The 24,300-nt window shown below is 41.5% G+C and overlaps 1 protein-coding gene and 1 long non-coding RNA gene across 3 annotated transcripts in view; one reads left to right on the top strand and one right to left on the bottom strand.

Moving 5' to 3' along the window:
* The window catches only part of MAN1A1 (mannosidase alpha class 1A member 1), a gene marked incomplete at its 5' end in the record, with an annotated part of 51,086 nt that extends 42,344 nt beyond the window's left edge, over positions 1-8,742 (bottom strand). For both annotated transcript variants that reach the window (XR_014509949.1, XM_083435215.1), the window contains one exon: positions 8,101-8,742. Coding sequence is in view for 1 of the 2 variants with exons in the window: in XM_083435215.1 (XP_083291341.1) it covers positions 8,101-8,742 (642 nt within the window). The remainder of the gene's footprint in view (positions 1-8,100) is intronic.
* A 141-nt stretch (positions 8,743-8,883) lies between these two features.
* Positions 8,884-23,806, top strand: LOC310675111. The gene is made up of 3 exons (XR_014509956.1): positions 8,884-9,014; positions 9,238-9,371; positions 22,980-23,806. It is a non-coding gene; the product is annotated as an uncharacterized lncRNA (long non-coding RNA).
* Positions 23,807-24,300: the final 494 nt, after the last annotated feature.

The following is a 24,300-nucleotide window of genomic DNA, read 5'->3' as shown; positions in this document are numbered from 1 at the left end:
CAGACTCCGCTAACCCAGAAATAGTACCTCGGGTTAAGAACTTTGCTTCAGGATGAGAATAGAAATCGTGCTCCGGCAGCGCGGCGGCAGCAGGAGGCCCCATTAGCTAAAGTGGTGCTTCAGGTTAAGTACAGACCTCCGGAACGAATTAAGTACTTAACCCGAGGTACCACTGTATATATAAAATCAGTAATTTTAAAACACAGTAGTGTTGCTCCTTATCTTGGTTGAGATTTCATATTTCAAGTGTTCTGACTATTTAGTTTTCTCTCATCTCAGAATTGTATGTCAGTAAAACACCTGAAATACTTTAATAAAGTGCTGCTTATCTACAATACACATTCCAATGCCAATCTTCCATCATAAGCCCTTGAAACAAAACCCAAAACTGGACCTGGACCACATGTGAGGTGAGCACCCCCATGTTAACAGGATTATTGTCCTTATTAGTGTACCAGCTGTTCATACCCAAGCGCCAAATTTATACCTGTCAAACATGAAACAGACTGAAACTGGCTTTCCACATATGCTAATAGTCAAGTACAAGATTGTAAGAAGAGAAACCATTCTGGTGTGTGTGTGTTTTATAGATTATGATGTGATCCACAAACCAATTACACTTTGACCTAAGTCTATTCTCCATTTTCAAGATAAGCACAAATACAACCAGGGTTGCTCAACTGTACTGAGAGAAGTTCACATGTACACACTCACGCACTTTTCTTATATATACACATACATACACTCTTCTATATTGCATTTATAGTCTGATCTGCAATCCCAGGAGACAAGATAGTAGTGTTTCACCTGCATCAGTCTGAGTTTCCTTCTTGGTGTGATTCCTGCCTGCAAGAGGTTTTTTTGGCTGACAGCAGAGTGCAGTGTTGTTTGGTTGCTGACTAGATGAGCTGGGATGTGATCCAGAGCACATCTTATCACAAAGGCAAATTGTGCTGCGGGAAGCAGGATTAACACCAAAGGGGATTTCCACTTGCAGGAGTTATAGGAATATGGGTGCATCAGGATACAGAATTGTAGGCCAGGTACTGTAGGTGACAGGCCTGTGAGACCCTGGGAGAGGGGAAGTTTGGTTTGGTGTTGTTTCCCTTGAGTGAGAGACAGGGGAACAAATGCTGTAGTTGTGTTCTCACTGACAGCGTGGGATTTGTCCACTACTGGGCCTTACTTAGTCTACTATCTGTGGCCCTATCAACTACAGTGGTATCTCGGGTTACATACATTTCAGGTTACATACGCTTCAGGTTACAGACTCAGCTAACCCAGAAATAGTACCTTGGGTTAAGAACTTTGCTTCAGGATGAGAACAGAAATCGTGCTCTGGCAGTGTGGCGGCAGCAGGAGGCCCTATTAGCTAAAGTGGTGCTTCAGGTTATGAACAGTTTCAGGTTAAGAACGGACCTCTGGAACGAAATAAGTACTTAACCCGAGGTACCACTATATATGATGATGGTGCTAAGATGTGTCTAGGCCAGCAGGTAGCAGTGAGTTAAGAAGATGCTACCTTGATGTCAGTGTTGGTGAGTAGGGTAAGGTATAGTCTGAATGGAGGAGCTGACCATCTGAGGCAGAGGTCTAGAATGCATACCCCGTCTCCCATTTCAGCCCTCCCACTTTTCCAGAAGTTACGGGTAGATTATCCACCGAGTCTTCTGGTCTGATGGTGCTATTAATGAATGTCAGATCAGTTTATAATAAGACCACGCTCATCCACAATCAAATTGGCTGACCTGCCATGTATTACTGAAACTTGGATGGGTAAGCTGGGTGGACCTAACCTAACTCAGCTGTATCTCTCTCTTCTTCACCACAAAACCTCTTGATGTTGGGATAAGCTTCAAGAGTCTGCCCCTGGTGTTTGGACAGAGAGACAGATTGAGGATGCTCCTCCTCTATCAAATACACTGTTGTCCAGCAGTGGCTATTCTGTTTCGGCATTTTATTTCTGTGTCTTGCTATCACCACATAATAAAGCTGCTCCTGTAACTTCTACCTACTTGAAGAAAGTGCATTTATTTCAGAACAGCACTGCATGGCCCCAACACTTTCCACTGAACAACCAATACTCACAACCCTTAATGCTTCTTTTTCTGCATGTTCACACGCACACTTTTTTCCAGCTCTGCAAGTCCATCTGGTAAAATCACAAACTCTTTCAGCTGTGCTACTGCAGTGGTGTGAAACCCTACACTAAGACCATAAATATAAACACACTCAGGTCTTTTTGCAATATTTTCTTGAATATCCCAGCAATAAGTTGAATTCTAGCTAGAAAAATCAAAAGGGGAAAAAATCACAACCATGGTCTGAATTATAATTAGGACTGCACTATTTGCAAGCAAACATTTTTTTTTTTAAAGAAAGGGGAACTTGAGGTCCACTCCCAAATGTTCCTAAAGATACAATTTCAAATTCCTGCCTTTTCCAAGTCATTTTTGGGATGTCTTTGCAGCCCAGGTAGGCCGATGCAATTACACCATTTAATAATGCCTCCCCAGGCATTATTAAAGTCAGCAAGTTATCAAAATTATTACAGTCAGCAAGTTATCAAAACTAGCTCAAATGTGAATGCAGTACTTTATTAAGATGGAAAACATCCTGGGAACTATATTTAACTCTCACAGAGCTACAATTCTGGCCAAACTACTGAACACAGCTATGAGAATACTGGTTTGGGAGTAGACCTATGATATAATAGGAAACATATGGAGGTCGTCTATAGCTGAGAAAGCAACCAATAATGTAATAGAGATGAAAGGAAGGAGGGGTGAACTGACTCCTTTTATGCTATTTGGTGGTTGTTTATTTTGTATACAAATGAAGTTTACAAAATACATTATCAGCCACATCACTACAAATTTGGATGTTGTGACCATCTATACTTGTTGATACTTTAAGTTGGAGAAGATGACATTGTAAGGGATTGTGTTTCTATAGAACCTTGATGGAATAACATAAGAGAGTCCTGTAGAATAACTAAATAAAAAATATTAAATATCCTCTATGCACTTCCTTTTCAAATCGTGCCACATGCAGTTTTGTTTATGTTTAGAATTTTTGTATATTATTTTGATAAGGCAAAAAGATCAATAGCAATTCCATGCTCATATCAAGAATATTTTTGTGGAGCGAGACGTGAGTAAACTGAGTAGTCAGCGTCTTGGGATCATCAGATTTTGCACTGTCACAGGTAGAAGAAAGGACATATGGGTAGTTTCCCCACAAGCAGCAAAAGACATACCTTGTGGAAGAAAGTGACTGGGCTCCAGGTGTCCTTCACAAAGTTTATTAAAAACAATTATGACTAAAAAACCCCACATTTTAAAAACTAAATTTTGTTATAGTATAGTAACCATGGATTTATTTTAAGTGAAAAACTAAAGCTCTGTCAGCATAGTTATGTCATGCATTTGACTTGGGAGATTTCTGCTAAGTTCCAATGATAGTACTCTCACTGAAACTTTATTTGGTCCAGCACAATTTGCAAACTATTCAGAATTACTTTAGCAGGTGCAAATAGATCTAAGTTTCAAAGATGGAACATGTTTTACCAAGATAAATGTATTAATTATAATGTTAAACTAACAGTGATATTCATAGTGAAACTTTTACTTTTAATCTTGAAAGGCTACATATGGAGTGCATTTCTCAGAGCTACAGATGGGTGGAGAACGAGAACCACATAAGCCAGCCCTACTCTTCTTTTTATACAACAGAACTAGCAAAGCTATACTTTAATAATTATTCAGCAATTATCAAAGGTAGAGCTAAAAAAGCAGTGTCAGGAAAGTTTAATCACATGTCTCCATGTGAATTTTAGTCAGTCAGTGAAATACTAAACCACTGTCAATTGCCTCCAATGCAAAGTTTTGCTTTCTTTAATAAAGGGCCCTAAGGCTGCTAGATTCAATGTAAGATACAGTTCTTATGCCTTACGTAAATAGTTTAACACTTTTATTCAACCCTTAAAGACACTAGACCTCTGTCCTAAACTGTGTTGCAATTTTGGACCATACAACTTATTTATTGTTTGTAGGGGGTAAACAAACAATCTTGAGAACACATAAAATTCAGGAAACAAGTACAGTTCATTCCTCTGCTTACCTACTCAAAAGTAGCTACTCCCTGCAAGTACAATGGAACTTGCTTCCAATGAACTGTAATAGGATTTTAGTCTTGTTCTATAAGACCCATGATATTCCTCAACGCTAATGAGATTAAAAGCAATGTGAAGTGTTTAGATATTATTCCTGGTGATCTGCAATGAGCCATTGTTGTTGGAACAGCCTAACCAAAATACAATTTATCTTACAAGTTACAATACCAAATCTACTCAAACAACACTGAATCCATTTTGCTCTGATCACAACACATCAGCTCTCATTACAAAGTTAGGAGAGCTGTGTTATTGTTGCTCAAATTCCATTTACTTTTATTTCCTCTAGAATAAGCTACAATTTACTTCCATTTGTAATTCCAAGCACATTAAATGAACAGCCCATTAAAATCAAGTTGTGAGTTGCCAAAACTGTAATCCTTAAAAAGCAAGTTTAAAAAGATTTGCTTTGCTGTTATGAAGCAGTTGCACACACCACATACATATGGCATTAACACACATTACTTGTGGAAGCCAGCCTGCCAACTTCACTAAGACTTTCCATCAGCATTTATCAGTGTGTTTGCCATATATGTAACCAAAGAATATTTCTCTAGTACGTTTTGCTGCCAACACCGCTTATCTATTATTTCAATGGTGCAATTTACAACACTGCACTTTGGCTACATTCTAACACACTTACAAGGAAGACCCATTGAAATCCATGAGTATTGCCAAGCAAACACAGACAAAGTAAGGCTGTCATGATACTTTCATTTTGGCTTGAGTCAAGATATAGTTTCAAGTGCTAACACCATGTATTTGGGAAAGTAGCAGTCGTCACCAACAAAAGTCAATATATACCAGCACTAGTAGATGCAGCTATATGTACACAAATTTCATACCACTGAATCATAAAACCAGTTTGCAATATTCAAAAGAAAGGTGAAAAGTTGCAGATGTCCACGTCAGCCTGCATGAATCGGGCATCATGCCCGACCAGGTTTTTGCCTGCAGCACACTATACAAATCCCAGAAACTTATGTAATTCTTGGACAGATATAAATCCAACAAAGCATCTTAATATTGTAGTAGGCACAAGAGAAAAACTTTAATACATTAACAGCCAGGTTCTAAAAAGAAAAGAAAAAATGAATCTGAAGGCCTCCTCTGCAAATATGATGTTAGCTTTGAGGCAACAGGAAGGGGTTATACAGGATACAAAAATAGAGTTTCCTGTTTCTAGATAAGAGGACTGTGATGCACATAAATATGAACAGTTGATAATAACCAATGAAAGAAATTCTAATGAGGGGAACTGCAGTTTACTAGATTAACAAGACAATGCTACTTATGATTGCTGCAAGTATACACAAAAATTCAGCCTAGGCACATATACTTAGAAATATTCCATTGAACTCAGTATGACTGAACTTGAAGCCTTCTGAATCCAAAACATGATCCCTTTCCATACACAGCCCTTACTTTCAGACTTAGGACTGACCAATAAAGAAGTTCTCCTGTGGAAGCAGCCGACTATGTACCATAGCCTACCCTACATGTGACAGAATCCTTGTTTTACATTTACTAGGAAGCCTCATTGAAATTCAGTGATTGACCTGAAAAGGTGCATAGAACATTGTAAGCTGAACTACCTAAGAAAGCTAGCAGGCAAATTAACTGCTTTCCCAGGTAGCGTACACCTGGGAAGCTACTGTCACTTTAATAGGACAGACATGGTTCTGTCACAATCCATGGTCAACAATGTGATTTTGTACCACTGCTGCCTTTCTCCCTACTGTTTTCAACTTACTGCAAATATGACAATGACCATACCACTTGCCCACACAGTATCTAATTGAATACATGATCCTAGTAGTTCCTGGGAAAATGCTTGATAAAGAAATATTACAGTAGCTTCTTAAGATGCAGGCCAGAGCATCAAAAGATTTGTTAACACATTCCTAAGATGGTGATGGCTTGTTTTGCTTAACTGCCATCTGTTCATAAGATTTAGTTTAAAAGGTGTACAAAATTTTAAACAGAAACCAAGGGAACCACAACAGATATGACAATGTATCACTGTGTGTCCCCTTTTTATTGAAACAAAAAACTTCTGAAACAAACTTAAGCTTATTTCACCAAGCATTTGATATAGGAACTTGAACTACCACTTTGCCCTTATCATAGAAGCACGCAGCACAGGTAAAAATCACAGACCCACAAAATCAGACTCCTGTAATTACAAGCCTGATGTGTCAGCCAAATAGTCACTGATAACAGTAGCAGCTTTGATCTTAAATTTAATTAGATGATTTACTGAGTGATTCAACCTGGGATTTAGACTGGGAATTCAAGCAATTCAACATTGTAAAAAAATTAATTCTTAGCAGGCATACACACAATTACAGCTGGTCTGTAGCAATCACTATTGGTACAGTCATCAGAACATTTTCAGAGTTGTCTATTTCAAAAGTCTCATACTGCACCAAGTCAAAAGCAATGTACATAGCCACTCATTAGCAATCAGTTACTGTACTGATGTTAGGTATACCTACCCAAGATTTTCACCCAAGTCTTCTCTGATACCAGCTTTTTATTATTGGTAGTAGTAGTAGTAGTAGTAGTAGCAGTAGTACTAAGACTTTCACCAGGAATAGGGCAGTTACTTAAAAGCACACATGGACACACACTTAGTAACTTAGGTGTTCAATAAAGTGTCTGTGTATGTGGGTTTTTTAAACTTGTTTGTGCACTAATCAAAAGTTTGGGTAACATGAAATACATTATGTGGGCCACTTCACATATTAAACAATTCTTATGGGCAAGTTAGTCCCATGAAGAATTAGGGTGCAAGAAAATGTATGCCATTTTGCCCACAGGGTATGCATAGGATTGCTACATCTCTGTGTGTCTCATGATTAATAGAAGTGCCTCACAAGCAGGACCACTTTTCAACTGTTACTATGTTTTAAAAGTTTAACAAGATCCAAGTGAACAATGAAGTGTATTATCCATAAAGCATGATGTTTAAGAAGTGGTATCAATATAATCCTATAATTTCTCCAACATATGGCCTCAATTACAGTAATAGTACAATTCCTCCCAACTTTTCCCAAACAGTAGGAAAATATTGCACATGTGGAAAACTTCCAGTAACACTGACAAAGCAGATGAGCAGGGAGAAAACTGAACATTGTAAAATCGGCAGATGGATGAAGACAAAATTGCACATTTAACCAGGCAATCACTAATATATTGACAGTTAAGGACGTCCATCAGTCATTAAAATGCTTTATGACAGTTACTTCTGCTACTAAGCAAAATACTGGAGTTAACTTTTAAACCCTCTTAGCGATCTGACTTGAAAAGTTAGACAAATTTAGTTTAGGAAGTTACGTAACACAGATGTATTTAGTTTAGAAAATTACATAATATCGTCAGGATTTGTTATGTTGTCCAGCACGCCTGCTAGATTTTTCTTTTGAACGCTGAAATCTCAAGCAGCGCTTAAGCAGAAATGTACTCTGGCACAAAATACACCCCTACAAGCAAACACACACACACATCTCGAGACAAGTCATAAGATTCAAGCAAACACAAGAGAAAACTGAGCTTCAGATAAGATCGGAGAGCTGACGTAGCCTATTTAAATCATCATCCCGTGAGCTCGAAGAAAACCAGAAGCGCTTAAACTATTTTGAATGAAGCGTGTCTTTTTTCCCATTAGAGGTTCCTCCTCACGTCAAAAGCCCTCCTCCTCCTCCTCACACAGGACCGTGCCCGACAACGACAACAATGAAATTATTGCAGGAAAAAATGGGAGGGAGGGTCGCCAAGGTGGCGGAGAGAGTACCCAAGAAGAACACAAGACCGAGCCACACAAAAGCGAGAGGGTGACTTTTCGGGATCGTAGGGAAGGAAGTTAATTTCTGTATTATCATTATTTGCGGGAGGGGGGAAGCTGCTTTGAAGGAGTCACCCACCTCTTTGATCTTCTCCCTTTTCTTCCGGATGGCGGGGTCGGTCGGTTCCCCTCCCACGGCCCCGACGGGTTTGCGGAACGGCAAGTCCGGCAGCCCGGCGGCCCCCGCCTCCCTCCTGCCCAACTTGTCCTGCAGCAGAAACTTCGCCTTGTCCTGGTGGATGTCCCTGCGGATCTCGTCGGGCAGCTTCTGGAGGGTTTCTTTCGCCTCCCGCAAAGCTCGCTCGTGGTCCTCGCGGATCTTAGCCAAATTCTCCGCGGCTTCCTCTGCAACAGCGGCAGCGGCGCCGGCCCCATAGCCGCTGCTACTACTCCCGGCTCCGGGCGGCTGCGGCGGGCGCTGGTGTTCCCCGTGCGCCGGGGGCGGCGGCGGCTGCTGCTGGAGGTTGCTGCTGGAGTGGAAGAAGACGCCGCTGAGCAGCTTGGGGGAGTCCGGCAGGAAGAAGATGGCCCCGAAGCAGAGCGTGATGAAGGCGCTGAAGACCAGCAGCAGCACGAACTTCTCCGTCAGGCGGAACGCGCCGCTGGGGCCGGGGGCTTTCCTGCCTCCGGGCCCGCCCAAGGGACCTCCGCCCAGAGGGCCGCCCAGGGCGCCCGGGCCGGCGGGGCTGCCGAAGAGCGGCAACAGGCTGACGGCGGGCATCGCGCGGGGCTCCGGGACTCAGCGCCCCCTGTAGGCCGGCGGCGCCCGCGGGGCAACCCGTCGTCACCAAACCGCCACAGCCGCGGCGGGCGCCGTCACAGCCAGAGCGGGCCGGCGGGACCAGCCCGCGCTTCCTGCCCTCGGCTGCCGGCGGCAACTTTCTTCGTCCTCTTCGGCGGCAGGAAGTTTTGCTCGGCCGCCGCCTCCTCCGCGAGTTCTCCCCTCACGGGAAGCGGCTGCCTTTTGCCCGACGAGGGAAGTTCGGACCCGAGGTGTGTTTGCGGCTCTGTCAGCTCCTGCCGCCGCCGCCCCCTCGGCTGGTGCGGCTGCTGTCGCCGCTGCCCATTTGACGCCGGCGCTGCCGCCTGCCCTCAGGTATCCGGCGAGAGGAAGGCGGAGCGGCGCTGCTGTTATCGCTGTGGCCGCCCAGCCAATTCATAGGAATGATGACACTTCGCTCCCTCTCTCCCCTCCTCCCTCCCTCTCTCCCCTCAGAGGCGGCGGCGGCGGCGCCTGGCACTCGGAAGCGGAGGACAACTGCTTACTCGAGCACGGAGCGCGGAACTGAGGCAGCCGCGAGAGGGAGGCCCCTGCTTCTCGGCGAAGGAGCGCGCTGGACCAATCACAGAGTAGGCGGGGCTGGGTGGTGGCGGGCGAGAGGAGGAGGCGGTTACGGGAAGAGAAGGGGCGGGGCATTCCTTGGAGCGAGGGGCGTGGCGTGTGGGTTTGTGGGTTTTTTTACAGTTGAGAACTAGAGCGTCTCGGGCGGAGGGGGGCGTTGCCCGCGCAGCGCGCGCGGGGTGCCAGAACCGCTGGTTGCAAACGTGCGCAGGCGGGCGCGCGCTCACACTCGCACACAAACACACAGGCAGATGACTGCTTGGCTTGCTATGCGTCGTCGTCGGCTTCCCCTGCTCGGGCGTACGTGACGCCACGCAGGAGGTTAGGCGAAATCTTCGTGCCCGGCCCACCTCCTGGCCTAGGGTTCATTAACCCCGGGTCCGTTCATGCATGCACACGTGCAGTAGTACGAAGTTGCGTTTCTTGATCAATCAGTGGGGCTTTGATTCTAGCGCGAGGTTGCAGCATGACGCGCACCGTCCCGTCCCCCCCACAACAAAACTCAAGTTTTAACACTTGTCGATAAAGGATCCTCCTGTGGGCAGCCGGCTGCGTGCATTTTTTTGTTTGTTTGTTTACTTATTATGTGGCGACAGTTTATGGGAAGGGAGGAATTGAGGCCGAAATCTGACACCGGCTGTAAATATACAGACCGATCGATACATTGCTAGGCAATAACGGGCGCGCTGGGCTTCCTGTGCCGCTTACTTGATTGACTAAGCGAGACTGGGTAAACGTGCACAGCCTCCCACCGAACTTTTCTGGAATTAAACAATGCATTGGCTGAAGTGACCAACTGGGTTTTTCCACCACAATAATCTAGCGGGGCTTCCAGACTCTGCTGCCATGCACAAAAGTTTTGCACAGTGTCAAGAGGACGACCTGATCAAATGGAGCTGTCAACTTTTTTCTTTTCTTGTGAGGAATTTTATTCGAAATAAGGGAATTTCCCTTAAAAAAGGGGAAAAGTTGACAGCTACGACTCCAATTTAAATCACGTTGCCTCCTCCAAAGAATGCTGGGAACTGTAGTTTGTCAAAGGTTCTGTGACTAATAGCTCTGTGGAGGGTAAGATACTGTTCCCAGGATTCTTGGGGGGAAGACACGTGCTTTAAATGTACAATGTGGATGTTGCACGAGTCTGGCTGTTGTTTATTTACTGGACGTAGCCTGCCCTATCCCAAAGATTTGGGACTGTTAGCAGTGTACTAATTATTCTGCCTTATACTCCACACCACTCCATCCATGTGACCAAAAACATCCACAATAGCCTTACATTCCTACAACCTTGGGCAAGTCTTCTTAAGAAAGTAATTCTAGAGTTTAGGTGCAGCAATCCATGACACTTGTTTATATTCCCTTGCAGGCATTATTTGGTTCATAGTGGTGGTATGCTTAAACATTATGATAGAGATGCTCTCATAGCTACAGGGTGGTACGTAGCCACCAGCAGCTTGAATTCAGCTCGGAAGGTAATGCAGGCTCAATGCAAATAATGGGAGAATATGGTCTGGGCGAGTCACCATTAGAAGGTGGGCAGCAATATTTTGCTTTGGCTACTACTTGTGAATTATTGCCAAGGAGAGCCTTGCTTAAAGATTTGGCTATCCTTATTTAGCAACATAAAGGCTCATCTGGGCCTCTGCATGTTATACTTGGCTGCACAGCTGTTGTGTTGCTGTGGTGCACTCGACAGACAAAACATATGCTCATTTAGGGTCCATGGTACTCTCGGAGCTCTAGGTGGGAATTGTGCTAGGCAAAAGGGTTTGTGAGTGGTTGTGAAGGGGATTGAAAATGGTGGTTGTGGACTTTCACCAGAACATTCTTAAATTCAGAATAATACTGTTTACAACATTAAAGTCTCACATTGAACAAAATGATCCATAGAAAGTACTTTACGATCTGAAAATAGAAACGATGTATGTACTTTTGTAACCCCAGAAAATCTTTAATAAAAACAATTAAAAAGAAGGCGGCGGCGGGGGGATGGCCTCCCTGGGTAGAAAAAGTTTTCAAGTGCTTGAAGTAAAGGGAAAACAATCATCTGATATGTTGCAAAAGAAAAAGAAATTGAATGTTTTGTTTAATTAAAAGTTTGCAACGAACAATGACTCAACGCTTTACCAAACTTACAAAGCTAATTTTTTCTATAAGAAGTTATGTAAAGCTACACATTTATTGTACATGGCTCTATGCCCAAAGCCCTTGCCAAGCAGTAAATTATACAGTGGTGTTGTAATGAACATAGAAATGAAAGGAACAGCTATAAAATGGTTTAACAATAGCCTGCGAAGTCTTTGACATTAAAAAGCACATTTATAGTACGTACAGTACCCCAAAGCATCTCCAGTGACCATGCAGCTACACATCACCATATGGTTAAGAAAAATGTGGTGAAGAAACAAACCAAATCAGAACCCTATAATCACCATCTTTTTATTTATTTTTTAAGGGAAGGGATTGGAATTTTTCATGGAAGATTTATTCTACTTGTGACTAGAATTTTAGCAGACAACAGAAAATCTTTGTCAACTCTTAACACAATCATTTATGTGACTATATTCCTCTTAGGCTAGTACTACATTGTACTGCAGACCACTGCTTTAGTTTGTTTGTTCTTTGTGCACCAGCACATTGTATTATGTTATGGCCACAACATAAGAGGCTGCTAGAAATTGAATTAAAACTCAGTTTGTTGGCACTCAAAGGCAACTGGGCATATGAAGTGAAGAGAAAGGGAAAGTATTGCTTGGTTGGATTGCACATGCTCAGTGTCTCTTGAGTTGGGATGGAGGAGAAATTCAAGTCTGTTTGTATTTAAAGGCGAATTTATCAAATTTTCACTTCTATCCTTTGCAATTCATACTTATCTGAATTTTGTGATGCAGCTCTCTTACCAACCAATGATAACAAAAATGCATATATTATGTAAAATGTGCAGACGAATGAATGTATTAGTGAACATAACGTGAGAAAGGCATTCTGTTAGGAGAAAATGCTTACAAAATGCATAGAAAAAGTGTTTATTAGGAGAAATTTGCACTAAAATGCAGAAGTGGTTTTTTTAAATCACAAATTGCTGCAGAAATGTGGAGAACTGAATTTAAGGTTGGAAAAATAAGAAACTGGGAGAACTTAAACTGACAGAGCCTTACATGGCAATCTGTAAAGCGCTCTGTATGTCTTAGGTTCAAACTATATGAAAGACCGTGTTCCTCTGGTTTTGAGATCTTTGGGGGAGGCCTCTAAGTCCCACCCCCCTCACAGGCACACTTGGTGGGGATGTGGGAAAGGGCTTTTTTAGTAGCTGCTCCCAGACTGGAACTCCCTCCCCGGAGAAGATAGACTGGTTCCCTCCTTGTCCTTCTGCCAGCAGGTGAAGACCTTCTTGTTCCAACAGGTTTTGGGGAGCTGACTGCTTTTAATAAAAAGGATGGTGCAGTGCTGTTTTTATTGCAATTATTTGTATGTTTGAAACACACACACACACAAACATATATTTGTTGTTTTTAATAAACAATGGGAAACTGAGTGTTAATTCAGCATTTATCACTGCTTGGGCTGGAAAGGCCTTCAGGACTTTGCTGTGTTATTTCTTTGTGACCATGGAACTTTACCTGCAAACACCCTGTGGACCACAAGCAGTCCTTACACCACAGTTTAGGAATTACTGCCAAGGATATTTAGGAAATTAAGATGACTATGGATTAAAGATATTCAAGCTAACCACAATTGTGTTAATTATACTATCTGTAGGTGGTGTACTGTATTATGTCTTGTGAAAGATTATGTGGATATTGCCTAAGTTGTGCCCTCAGTTATCCCTTTGTTGTTACTGCCCATTTCCTTCCTTCTCTTAGCAAATATGCAGTGTATGCCTGATGTTTTTTCTTTTTTGATGATTCCCAATATGGCTCCACCAATTAAACACTATGGAAATTGCTTGCTGAAGGTTCAAATGATCTTATCCTCACCAACTGGAAGGGCATTTACGGATCATAATTTCTGTTGCTAGCTGCAATGCTTTAAATGCAAATGCCATTGCTGCATGGAATACAGCTATATACATATTTTGGTGCATTCATTTATGATATATGGTTTTAAAGGGCCTGATGAAACTTGTAATGGAGGCGAGGCTCTAAGCAATTTGCAAAATATGGAAATTAGTTACACAAGACAGACATGATTAAAATACACAATTGTTAAATGAAAACTAATTAAAATAAAAAACCCAATCACATTAAAACATTACAATATAAACACTCATAGTTAAAAAGTACAATAAAAGGATCCAATTAAAAGTGATAAAAAATGAGTCTTGCGTCAAGAGATCAAGGTGAACAGGTGCATCTTCAAGAACGGGCGGAATGCCAGTATAGATGGGGCCTCATATTTCTGCAGGAAATGCATACCACAACACCAGTACTACCAGTGAAAAACCCCACCTCTGTCTCACCATAAATCATCAGGCTATCATAGGACTAACCAGGTTCCAGTTGTAGATATCAATGCCCTTACTGAGCAATGGGGTGGAGAGTTGATCTTCCAGGTATTCTTAGTCTTCTTATTCATTTCATATTTATACCACTTTATATTGTTATGGGGAAAAAAATCCTCAAAGCGGTTAATAACACATAAAAACATCAAAGTATACATTTAAGGCAACATAATTGTCAGGAAACTAAAATATTAAAAGATTTCAAAATAAAACATTGCAAAGGAGGTCAACTACAGAATGCACATTTCACACAGCAAAATTAACAAAAAAATCAAATCAAAACAAAGCCTTACTATAGGAAGTCAAGTATAAAAATGCACATTTAAAAGAGCATAGTTAGCAAGAGAATAAAATATTATCATAAGCATAGAACATCTACTGGGCAGTGGCTGTGGAAGCTCTGGTTCAATGACCTGGATCTGCACTCAGAGACAGCTAAGACAGCAGCCTTAGCTTTTGTAGCTGGAGTGATTCCTGGGCCCCATCCTCCCAGGCCAGTGGAAAAAGGCCTGTAAGGCAGGAAACAGGTCTTCCAGGACTTACAGCCAAGATGACAACCTGCTCTAGAGTTGTTTAGGGCTTTATATGTAAGAATACTGTAAAACTGGCTCAGTGGCTCATAGGCAGTCTGTGATCCCTTAGCACTGGTGTGACATGGGCCCACACTCCCCCTGTCTCTCCCCCCCCCCCGGAATTTACACAAGTATTGCACTTTCTCCACACCAAGCTTTTAGTACTTAAGGCAGCCTTCTCATTTCTTCCTTCTCATCTTTTCCTGCATTCTTCATTCTGCACCAACTCATCTGCTATTAATGCTTTTCTTTTTCAACTCCTGTCTCAGTGGCTTCTGATAGAATTCTTCCTATGGTGTGGCATCCTTTCCTTCTCTGTTCATGAAGGTGCTTGCCTTTCCTATTCTATACATGACATTGTGGCTGAATCAAAACAGATCTCCAGACTTCACAGCCCTGTTCACAGACACTGAAAAGATCCTCTCTATGGGTGATGGTTTGGGGAGGGTAGTAGCAGGTCTGATGATTTTGTCCATCTTATCTTGTAAGCTGAAACATTTGTATGCACACTCCCCTTTTCCACCACTCATTATGTGTTCCTTCCCACTTATCCAAATGAATTAGCTATGTTTGTAATATTGCGACAATGTGAAATCTGATTGGCAGTATGGAATTGTAACATACAGTAATCACATTCACCATGTGATCTGTGATTGGCTAGTTAATACAGTGTGCAAAATAAGGAGAAACGGAATAAAAAAAGTGCCTAAACAGCTGTCCAAAGTGAAAATGAACATGGGCAAATGGCTGTGTGAAAAAGTCAACATTTGATGGTCTTTGGAGAGACATTTTTGGACATCCCACCTCTAATTACACCCCTCATTTCATATCAGAAATGTTCACTCCTGAATATTCATTGCAGCCTTACACAAAATCCATTTCTTCAGCAAAGCCTCTACCTGCAACTTTACTGTTAACAGTGGACTCTGTATCCTTTTCCTATTGTTCATTCATCACACTGTGACCTCTCCCTATACTCCCCTTGTGCTTACTTATTTTCTGTCCAGTATCTAAGAAACTGTTGGCAATAAAGCATGTTAAATGGTAGTGGTACCAGATACAGCAAGATTCTAAAAGTAGAGTTTTAGTAGTGCCTTCTACCTTTATGATTTATCTGAGTTGTAAGAACTATTTCCCAACAACCTCCTGTAATGTTCTTCAACAATACCAAGTTGCACTCTCATACTCTGTGTGGTAGTGATCTAAAAGCATTGCAGCCTTTACACCTATTGCAGCTTTTATACTTGGATGCACACACAATTCACTCTCTTTCTTTGATCTCTGGCCTTTAATCATTGTGGGCCCCCCCCTTCAAATCTTGATGCTGCATTTCAGAATAGATTCAACTTCATAGGCGATTTTGCTGCAAATAAAAGCACAATAAGAGGGAACAGTAGTAGTAAATGTGTTAGCTTTCTTTCTAGTCCAATAAGGAAATATGACATTAGGGTATATTTCCAGATTACAACTCAACATTGATGCCTCTAAATAAAACATTAAGATACTAGGTTTGGTTAATAATATCTCTGTTTTTCTTCTGTTGTGTTCCTTAAAAAATAACTTTAAAACTTATGCTGCATGCCCTTTTTATATTCCTTTTATATCAATAATAAATGCTATCCAGAAAGTAAGTGGAAATATTTATTTATTTACTTATTTTATTTCTTATGTTTCCTCCACCATTTAGAGTACTTTTTCTGTTCTTTGAACATAAGATTTTGGGAAGGGGGGAAAAAGATACCTTGAAAAAAATAAAGGGCCAGATTAGCCCATTGGCAATGCCTCGAGACATACCTCAATTTCTTTTTAGTATGTGACATCTGAACAGACACACTGTTCCCATGGGCAAGTAACATAATGGTGGAGAAAAGGGTTTTCTAATATGAATCAACATTGTACTTTTAAAGAATGGTTGTTGCCTGTTGACCACTGCTGCCCAAGTGCTTATATTTTATGGCTTTAATTTTATTGTCTGTAATGGTTGTATTCTAAGACTTTAATTATTATGCCTTCCCAATGATTTAGAAAGCCTTCATTTTAAGAGCCCTTGCAACCTGTCTCACTTTTGTTGCCGTGTTATAACAGGCCAGTTTTGTTCCGCCATTCTCAGCCTAGCCCCATGAATTTCATTTCGTGCAATCACTCAGAAGATGGCAGTTCTCAGGGGGGTGGACTGCCGTGTGTTGATTAATGCAGCTGGGATGCCTGTGTTCAGGCCATACCACTATGAATATTTGTCTTTTTCCAAATGAGATCAAGGACTTTCTCCTTAGTTTTTTAGCCTTAGGGTGCTTATTCCATTGATTTACTCGGTTGGCTTACTTTTTAATAAGGGAAAGACTAATCAGGAACAAAAATCCAAACTTGTCTGCTCTCCAGACTTCTTCTGGATTATCTGGTATAGCTAAGCCCAAACTTTGGAAAAGGAGTAGTTGGTGTGTTGCAGCAAAAACAACCATGATTTATTTGGCACTTAGAAGATGGACAGATTTATGGTGGTATTCCATTGGCCAGAGAGACCATTTTGTCAGTTCATAATCACCTAAGTGCATAGTAGGTACACATATATAACCATAGAGAGAAGTGTTATTTATTGTCTAGGGCCTGAGCACCGAGTCTTCACTTAGATGGTGACTAGGATGGCTACAAAGCCGAGTGCTAGTGAGACCCCAGACACTCACCCTCTTAATTTCCCCAGAGATGTTTGTTACATTTTGCTAAGCATCAGTTTTTGCCAATAGCTTCTGGGTGGGGAGAGAGCCCAATTCATGTGCCATGTACTGGGCAGAGAAAATCCTCTTGGTACCACATAGCTCAGAGAAATACCTGACAGCTAGATTTTTGGGGTGGGTGGGGAGGGTGTCCTCTTTCTCTGAAAGTCAGCCTAAATTTGCATCTATACCACTTAGTTAGAATATACAAATGTTACATCTGCCCTGAGTCTTTTAGATACCTAGCAATGCCCCTTTTTGCTGTCATTGGTTTTAACAAAGTAGACCAAAAGGGCATGCCATGTAAGAGATGCAGCATGTGTTTCACACTGCTATACAAACGGGTGATTTACAGGGCCTGTGATCTCAGTTTCTCTCTGTTTATGGCATTGATTGTGATGCATCCTGGGAAAAGACAGATACCTCTTGGACACTCTTCAAGGGGTGAAGAGCCCAGACTGGTCTTGTGCCTGTACACTCCAGACATCCCAACAGATAAGGACCAGGACAATCACTCCGAAACATGCATGTAAGAAACCTAACACAACAATTCTAGGCATGTTTATTCAGAAGTAAGTCCTACTCCAATAAACTTGCCTGGACATCAGTGGGGTGTGTAGAAGTGGCATAGCCATTGCTTCATCTGCAGCCTTGCCATTCATGCCAGCAGGGACACAAGGCAGGCAAAATCCTGCTTGGTGCTATGCCAGCCTGGAGCTGATATAGCAACTGAGCCCAGATCAGGTTCACTGTCTTCAAATGCTGGCAGTCAGCCTGGCTTGGAAACTAGTGTATTCCAGGTCTGTGCAGCCCTTCTCTGCCCATGGAATGTTTGGGAGTTTTCCATGGGCTACTGTTGGTGGGATTCCTGCTGCCAGTAATTTTGCCAGGCAGAATGGGGAGCTCTGCACTGGAGGAGAGATGCCAGCATCGGTCCATGGACAGAGACTAGTGGAACTGTTTTAGGCTGTGCACAGAGAGAGACACCTGCCCCACCCAACACCTCCCTCCCCAGTATTTCAGATTGTGGGGTTTAGATTGCAGCCTTATTTTCTAAGGCATGTTCAGAATTGTAGATTAAATCTGAAGCTTTTAAGAGGACACTGTACCCAGGGAGTTAGGCTACAAAATGGCACAAAGCAGATTTATTTAAAGTAATAATACACTGTTAAAATATATTTTGAAATATGAGGCACCTGTTAAATGCAATGTGCATATTGGTGCAAGATATTCAGGCTGAAAGAGCTTAAGGTATTCAGTTCAGGTCTCTAGCAATGCAGAAGTAATTAAATGCACATATATCACTTTACGAACACATACCGGGAAAATTGTCAATATACAACTTTCAACATCCATTGGTAAAATGCAGCCCCAGCAGTGAACATCACCTTAATGAAAATCTGTGAAATACACAACTGTACAGGGCTCGGCAATAGATAACAAATTGGAAATAAGGGAAGTATTATGGAGACACAAAAATGGAACATTGTATTTAATTTATGCTTTATATTTCAAAGGGTATTTTAATAATATGTTGTAACTTTTAATAAGCCTCTTCTGTGCAATTTTGTGCTCTAACTTTTGAGTGTAGCATAGAACTTTTTCTTAGAATTTATTACCCTTGCTTTTTGTATGTGAGGGTCTTGTACAGCCTTTAAGAAGATTGCAGTATAGGATCATTTGAATCACGGGGGACCTTGAGCTGCACAAATATGAGGCTCCCTACCAACGATTGATTGAGTGAGGGTTTAATAGTCATTTATGCTAAAACATCTGCAGTGGGAATAATTTTACTCAAGTGCACAATATGCTAATATGACAGCATAGGATCAAAGTACAGTAACAATTCCTTCATTGAAACTTCCTTGGTAGCAATTGCAGGGAATGCTCTCTTAAAGGCCTTTATTGGTCCTTGGTATCTTCAGTGCTGAACAAGCAGGGTCCCATGGACACTGGGAAATGTAGTTCTTCTGGTTGCATGAGTTTTTAATATAGATAGCAGGCAACCTGGAATTTCTTTATTGTTGTTGTTGTTGTTGCTGCTGCTGCTGTTGTTGTTGTATAGTTGCTCCCCCCCCCAATGAAACTAACTCACACCATTTACAATGGATTCATGTTGCACTGAAGGCATTAAAGACAGGTATACATTGAATGACTATATTGTAGAAAGGTAAAGGCACTTTATAAAGAAAAGTAATAGAGGTACAGAGATATAGAAATTTGACTGGGGGCATTACAGGTCTCTTATGAATGAAGAACAGACAGGACATAGAACATACCAACATCATAAAAAAAGTCCAACTTATTAATATGTGTAATGTAGGACCTACTCTAAGGAAAATGGGCATAGCATTTCAGTCTGTTGTATTTAACTTCATGGAATCTAGAGCAGCATTTTAGCCCCATGGCAACTCTGTGAGCTAGTTCAGGCTTAGAGAGAGTGGCTTGTTCAGTGAGCAAATAGCTGAATTGGGATTCGAACCTTGTTTCCCACATCCAAATATTGCATTGCCACAACAGATTACATTCCAGCCACCTCTCAATTTCTCTAGAGGCATCTACTAACTTCCCTAGTAGTACTAACTTCACTTAGATTGAGAGACAAAACTTCATCCCAACACAGTGTTGATGAGCAACTATAATGGAACTTAAGCATTAATTGTACATGGACTCAGAAAGACTATTTTAACTGGAGCAGAACCAGGGATTACACTGTTGTTCTGAATAAGGATGCCCATTAAATCCTAGATTTACCTTTTCACCTATCCGTGGAATAAATGCACTCTGAAGATCTTGCTGTAAAAGTGACTTGCATACTTAACTTTTCTTCTGAAGTTCTTTTTTTTAAAGACACTTTATTTGTGAGAGGCCATATGGTGTATCTTATCTTTTTTGCTCACTAGGTAGAACAATAAATCTATTGTGCCTGATGCATAACAATAGGAATCTGTTAGACCTTGCAGTCCTATCACTTGGATGATGATTCAGTTTATATTTGCATCCCATCCTTCTTCCCAAAGAAGATTAGGATGGCATGCCTTTGTTGGTAATGTGCAAGAAAATGTAGAAAGTTTTTATTTTCTGCTCGGTCAAGAAGATGGGATGCTCTGTAGCCTGTCCCGAACATATCCTGTTCTCTCTATGAAAATATTGTGTTTCTCTACAGTTTGCCATTCTTTTGGTGTTTCCCATTGCTTTGGAGAAACATCAGCTGCCTCACAAATCCTTCCTATTCAGACACATTTAAAAGAAGAAAAACATGCATCAAAAGCCTTCAAAAAGTAACTGAAGTGCATTGTATAAGCAAGACAGAAGTATCAAAGTACAGTGGTACCTCGCAAGATGAATGCCTCGCAAGATGAAAAACTCACAAGACAAAAGAGTTTTTTGTTTTTTGAGTTGCTTCGCAAGACGAATTTCCCTATGGGCTTGCTTCACAAGACGAAAACGTCTTGCGCCTTTTTCTTAAAACCGTCAATGCATTTCCTATGGGAAACCGTGCTTCACAAGACGAAAAATTCACAAGATGAAAAAACTCGCAGAACGAATTAATTTCGTCTTGCGAGGCACCACTGTATAATAGAATCAGATCAAAGAATCACAGAATTGTAGAGTTGTAAGGGACCCTGAGGATCATCTAGTCCAACTCCCTGAAATGTAGGAATATGCAATTATCCCATAGGGATATCGAACCTGCAACCTTGGCGTTATCAGCACCACACTCTAACCAACTGAGCATTGCTAGCTTGCTACATTTCCCTCTGACTTGCAAAAAGTTAGACAAGATAAATGCAAGAAATCCATAGGTTACTCTACTGACAATAAGACTGCCGTCAGTGGAACATGGAGTGAAGTAATATTTGGCAATACACTTTATCTCATTCAGCTCCTGCCTCAAATAATCTGCTCCAGAGTCTTGTACAAGTCATATCTTGTCAAATGAAGTTATATGGCCATTGATCATTTATATTTATTTATTTTTCTGCCATACCAGATAATCTTCCATTGATTGAAATTGTATTTCCATTTGCTCATCATATACTAGAGATGTGATAATTTAGAACTGGTTGAAATTTACATGAAGCTTTTTTGGTAGAATTTGTTAACCATAACAAGCTATAGTATTAGGAGATTGGGAATGGAATTATTAGAGGATTCTGAATTCCAAAATCTTCTTTGAGATAAGAAGGCTATTGATATGGAAATGTTGTGTTAAGGAATGGAAACTGCCAAGCAGCATCCTTAATATTCCAGAGCACAATCCACTAAGAACTAGGATTACATATACTCAACATAATTCCCACTGGAATGGGTGGAAAATATGTGGCAACAGTCCTTATGGAGCGTACCTCTTTCCCTTGCAAGAAAGATTTGTTTTCAGAATTGGGGAATCTGACTTGAGCTGTCAGTAATGAACATAATTCACTATGGAATCTGAAACAATGTCCATGCTAGAGAATTCGAGGCATTCCCCAGTTGTAGATGAAATAAAATATTCACCACAGAAAATATAATGAAAAGGCGGCATAATTTTACATAATCATAGCACTAAAAATAATACAACTTGCTTAATTCATGAAGTTTTGCTATTTCTTCTACATGAACATTGCCATTTAATTGCAATTTTTTTTTTGCAGCGTAATTTTTATTGCCTTGTCTAGGTAAATGTCTCTTGAGCCTGAAGCTGGCCAGTAGCTCACATCTCTCACTTGCAACATCTGTGCAACCAGACAGAAACAATGAGTCCTGCTAAATAATTTCCAGGGGATAGGGAACAACCACAGCAAACTTTGCTTGTATGAAATATTTACCCAGCATGTTCTTTCTATAGAGGAGCAAAGAGGTTCTTGTTAATACCCTTTGTGTGTGTGTGGGGGGGATGATTTACTGATTTCAGAAGGCTTCATGTACAAATGTTTGTTGATCACACTGACAACCTTTCCAGTATGTAATGTTGGCTGCCCATGTCCCTCTATCACCTTTCGCCAGACCTAGGTCCAGTAATGGAACAAGGCACTGAACAGGATAACCCCAAGGTGGGCCTCTTGTTCAGCGATGGAGGCTCCACTGGAGCCATAATGTATGCCAAAGATTGCTCTTCTTGATATCCCATCATAATAAATTATATGGCGTTATGCAGTGCCATAGGAGGAGGGCTCCTATGTAGCTCAGTGGTAGAGCATCTGCTTGCATGCAGAAGGTCTCAGGTTCAGTCCACAGCATCTCTGGGTAGGACTGAGAGGGAACCCAGCCTGAAATCCTAGAGGGTTGCTGCTAGTCCAAATAAACTATTCTGAGCTGGATGGACCAGTGGTCTGACTCAGTAGGAGGAAGCATCCTACGTGTCTAGGAAAGGGCCTTCTCTTGGATGGTGCTCCATTTATGAGGTGTGTCTGGTGCCCACTTTGGGTTTTGTTTGTTTCAAAATATACCAATTTGTCCAGGCATATGTGAGGAGGCTAACTAAGGTCGCAGTCCTCACTTGCCTGGCAGTAAGTTGCAATGGATTCAGCAGAACTTACTGCTGAATAGAAATGATGAGGATTGTACTGCTAGTTCAGTGCTGGAAGGATGAAGCCAGCTGCAGTATTAGAGGTTGTTTCAGAGTGCACTTATGGCTGTTATTTAAATTACTTTTTAATTGCTTTTGTTTGTTTGCATTGTCTTTTGTTGATATTTTGTTTTCTATAATCTGCCCTGGGATCAATACTGATGAAGAATGGGCTAAAAAAATTCAAAACAAATAAACACAATTGCCTAGCATAGTTGTATTGGGTTAATTTACATACCTATAACATTTTTTTTAAAAAAAAATGGTTTATTTTCTTTCAGCATGTGTGGACAGCTGCCTAGCTATAGTCAAAGGCTCAGTCCAATACGAAAGTAACAACAGAATGAACGACTGAGTGCTATGAGCATAGTGACAACATATGAGAAACTCCTCTCCTTATTCTGTTACTCAGAGCTGGTGCCACCCTCTTCAGGGCTTCTATTTAGCCCTCCTGATAACATCTGGAGTATGGAGGTAGCCTGAGCTTTGGGGACATAAATGGGCAAAACATTGTTGTCAAGAGGAGACAAATGAGAAACTCCACTAGCGGGCAGTTCAAAGCTCCTGATTGTTCTATTGTCATTGAAATGTATTGTTTTAAGGAGCTCCAAAGAATGCACAAGTCTGGACTTATTTCTGCAGGAACAAATTTGCTTTTTCCAGTTGGCATAAATACTCTGCTGCCATCCACCTGATTTTGCTTTCCACTCGGCTCCCTCAGTGGTTAAAATGCCAGCACAGTACATTTTCCTAATGTGTTTTGTCAAAGTAGCAATTTTCTAATAGTGTCGTATGAAAAGTAGAAAATGACACAAAATGTTTGTGTTTTCTATTGATCTTTAAAATGACCCCGCTCCTTTTCAGCATAAGTGACTGACAATTACTTGGCAGATAACCCATGCAGACACCGACCTTGAAGAATTAGAGGAAATCTGTTCCACGGATGAAGTGTTCTTGAACAATTTCTCTGAAGGATTGCACACAAAAGTGCTTTCCTCTGGCATCATTCATGCATGCCCTCTTGTTCCACTCTCTGACTGTGGTACAAACGTGATGCTGTAGTCAATGTAAGGAAGAAGAAGAAGAAAAATAAACAAACTACCTTACACCTCAGTTCCCACCCACATCATTTTATAGAATGCTAAAGTATAATGTACACACAAGTTGGATGCAGGTGGTGCTGTGCTCTAAACCACTGAGCCTCTTGGGCTTGCTGAATGGAAGGTTGGCGGTTCGAACCCCTGCGATGGAATGAGTTCCCGTTGCTCTGTTCCAGCTCCTGCCAACCTGGCAGTTTGAAAGCACACCAGTGCAAGTAGATGAATAGGCATTGCTGTGGTGGGAAGGTAAACAGCGTTTCTGTGCGCTCTGGCTTCTATTTCTGTGTTCAATTGTGCCAGAAGTGTTTAGTCATGCTGGCCACATGACCTGGAATGCTGTCTGTGGGCAAATGCCAGCTCCCTTGGCCTGAAAGTGAGATGAGCACTGCAACCCCATAGTTGCGTTTGACTGGAGTTAACTGTCCAGGGGTCCTTTACCTTTACCTTTCCACTGGTGCACCTGTCTTTAATTCTTATTTTGTTCAAGCTTCATGACAACCCT

This window comes from Podarcis tiliguerta, assembly GCF_965153285.1.
Source record: "Podarcis tiliguerta genome assembly, chromosome: 3".
In the NCBI taxonomy this organism is placed as follows: domain Eukaryota; kingdom Metazoa; phylum Chordata; class Lepidosauria; order Squamata; family Lacertidae; genus Podarcis; species Podarcis tiliguerta.
The sequence above is the reverse complement of the archived record's forward strand: the minus strand, read 5'-3'. Positions and strand labels throughout refer to the sequence as shown.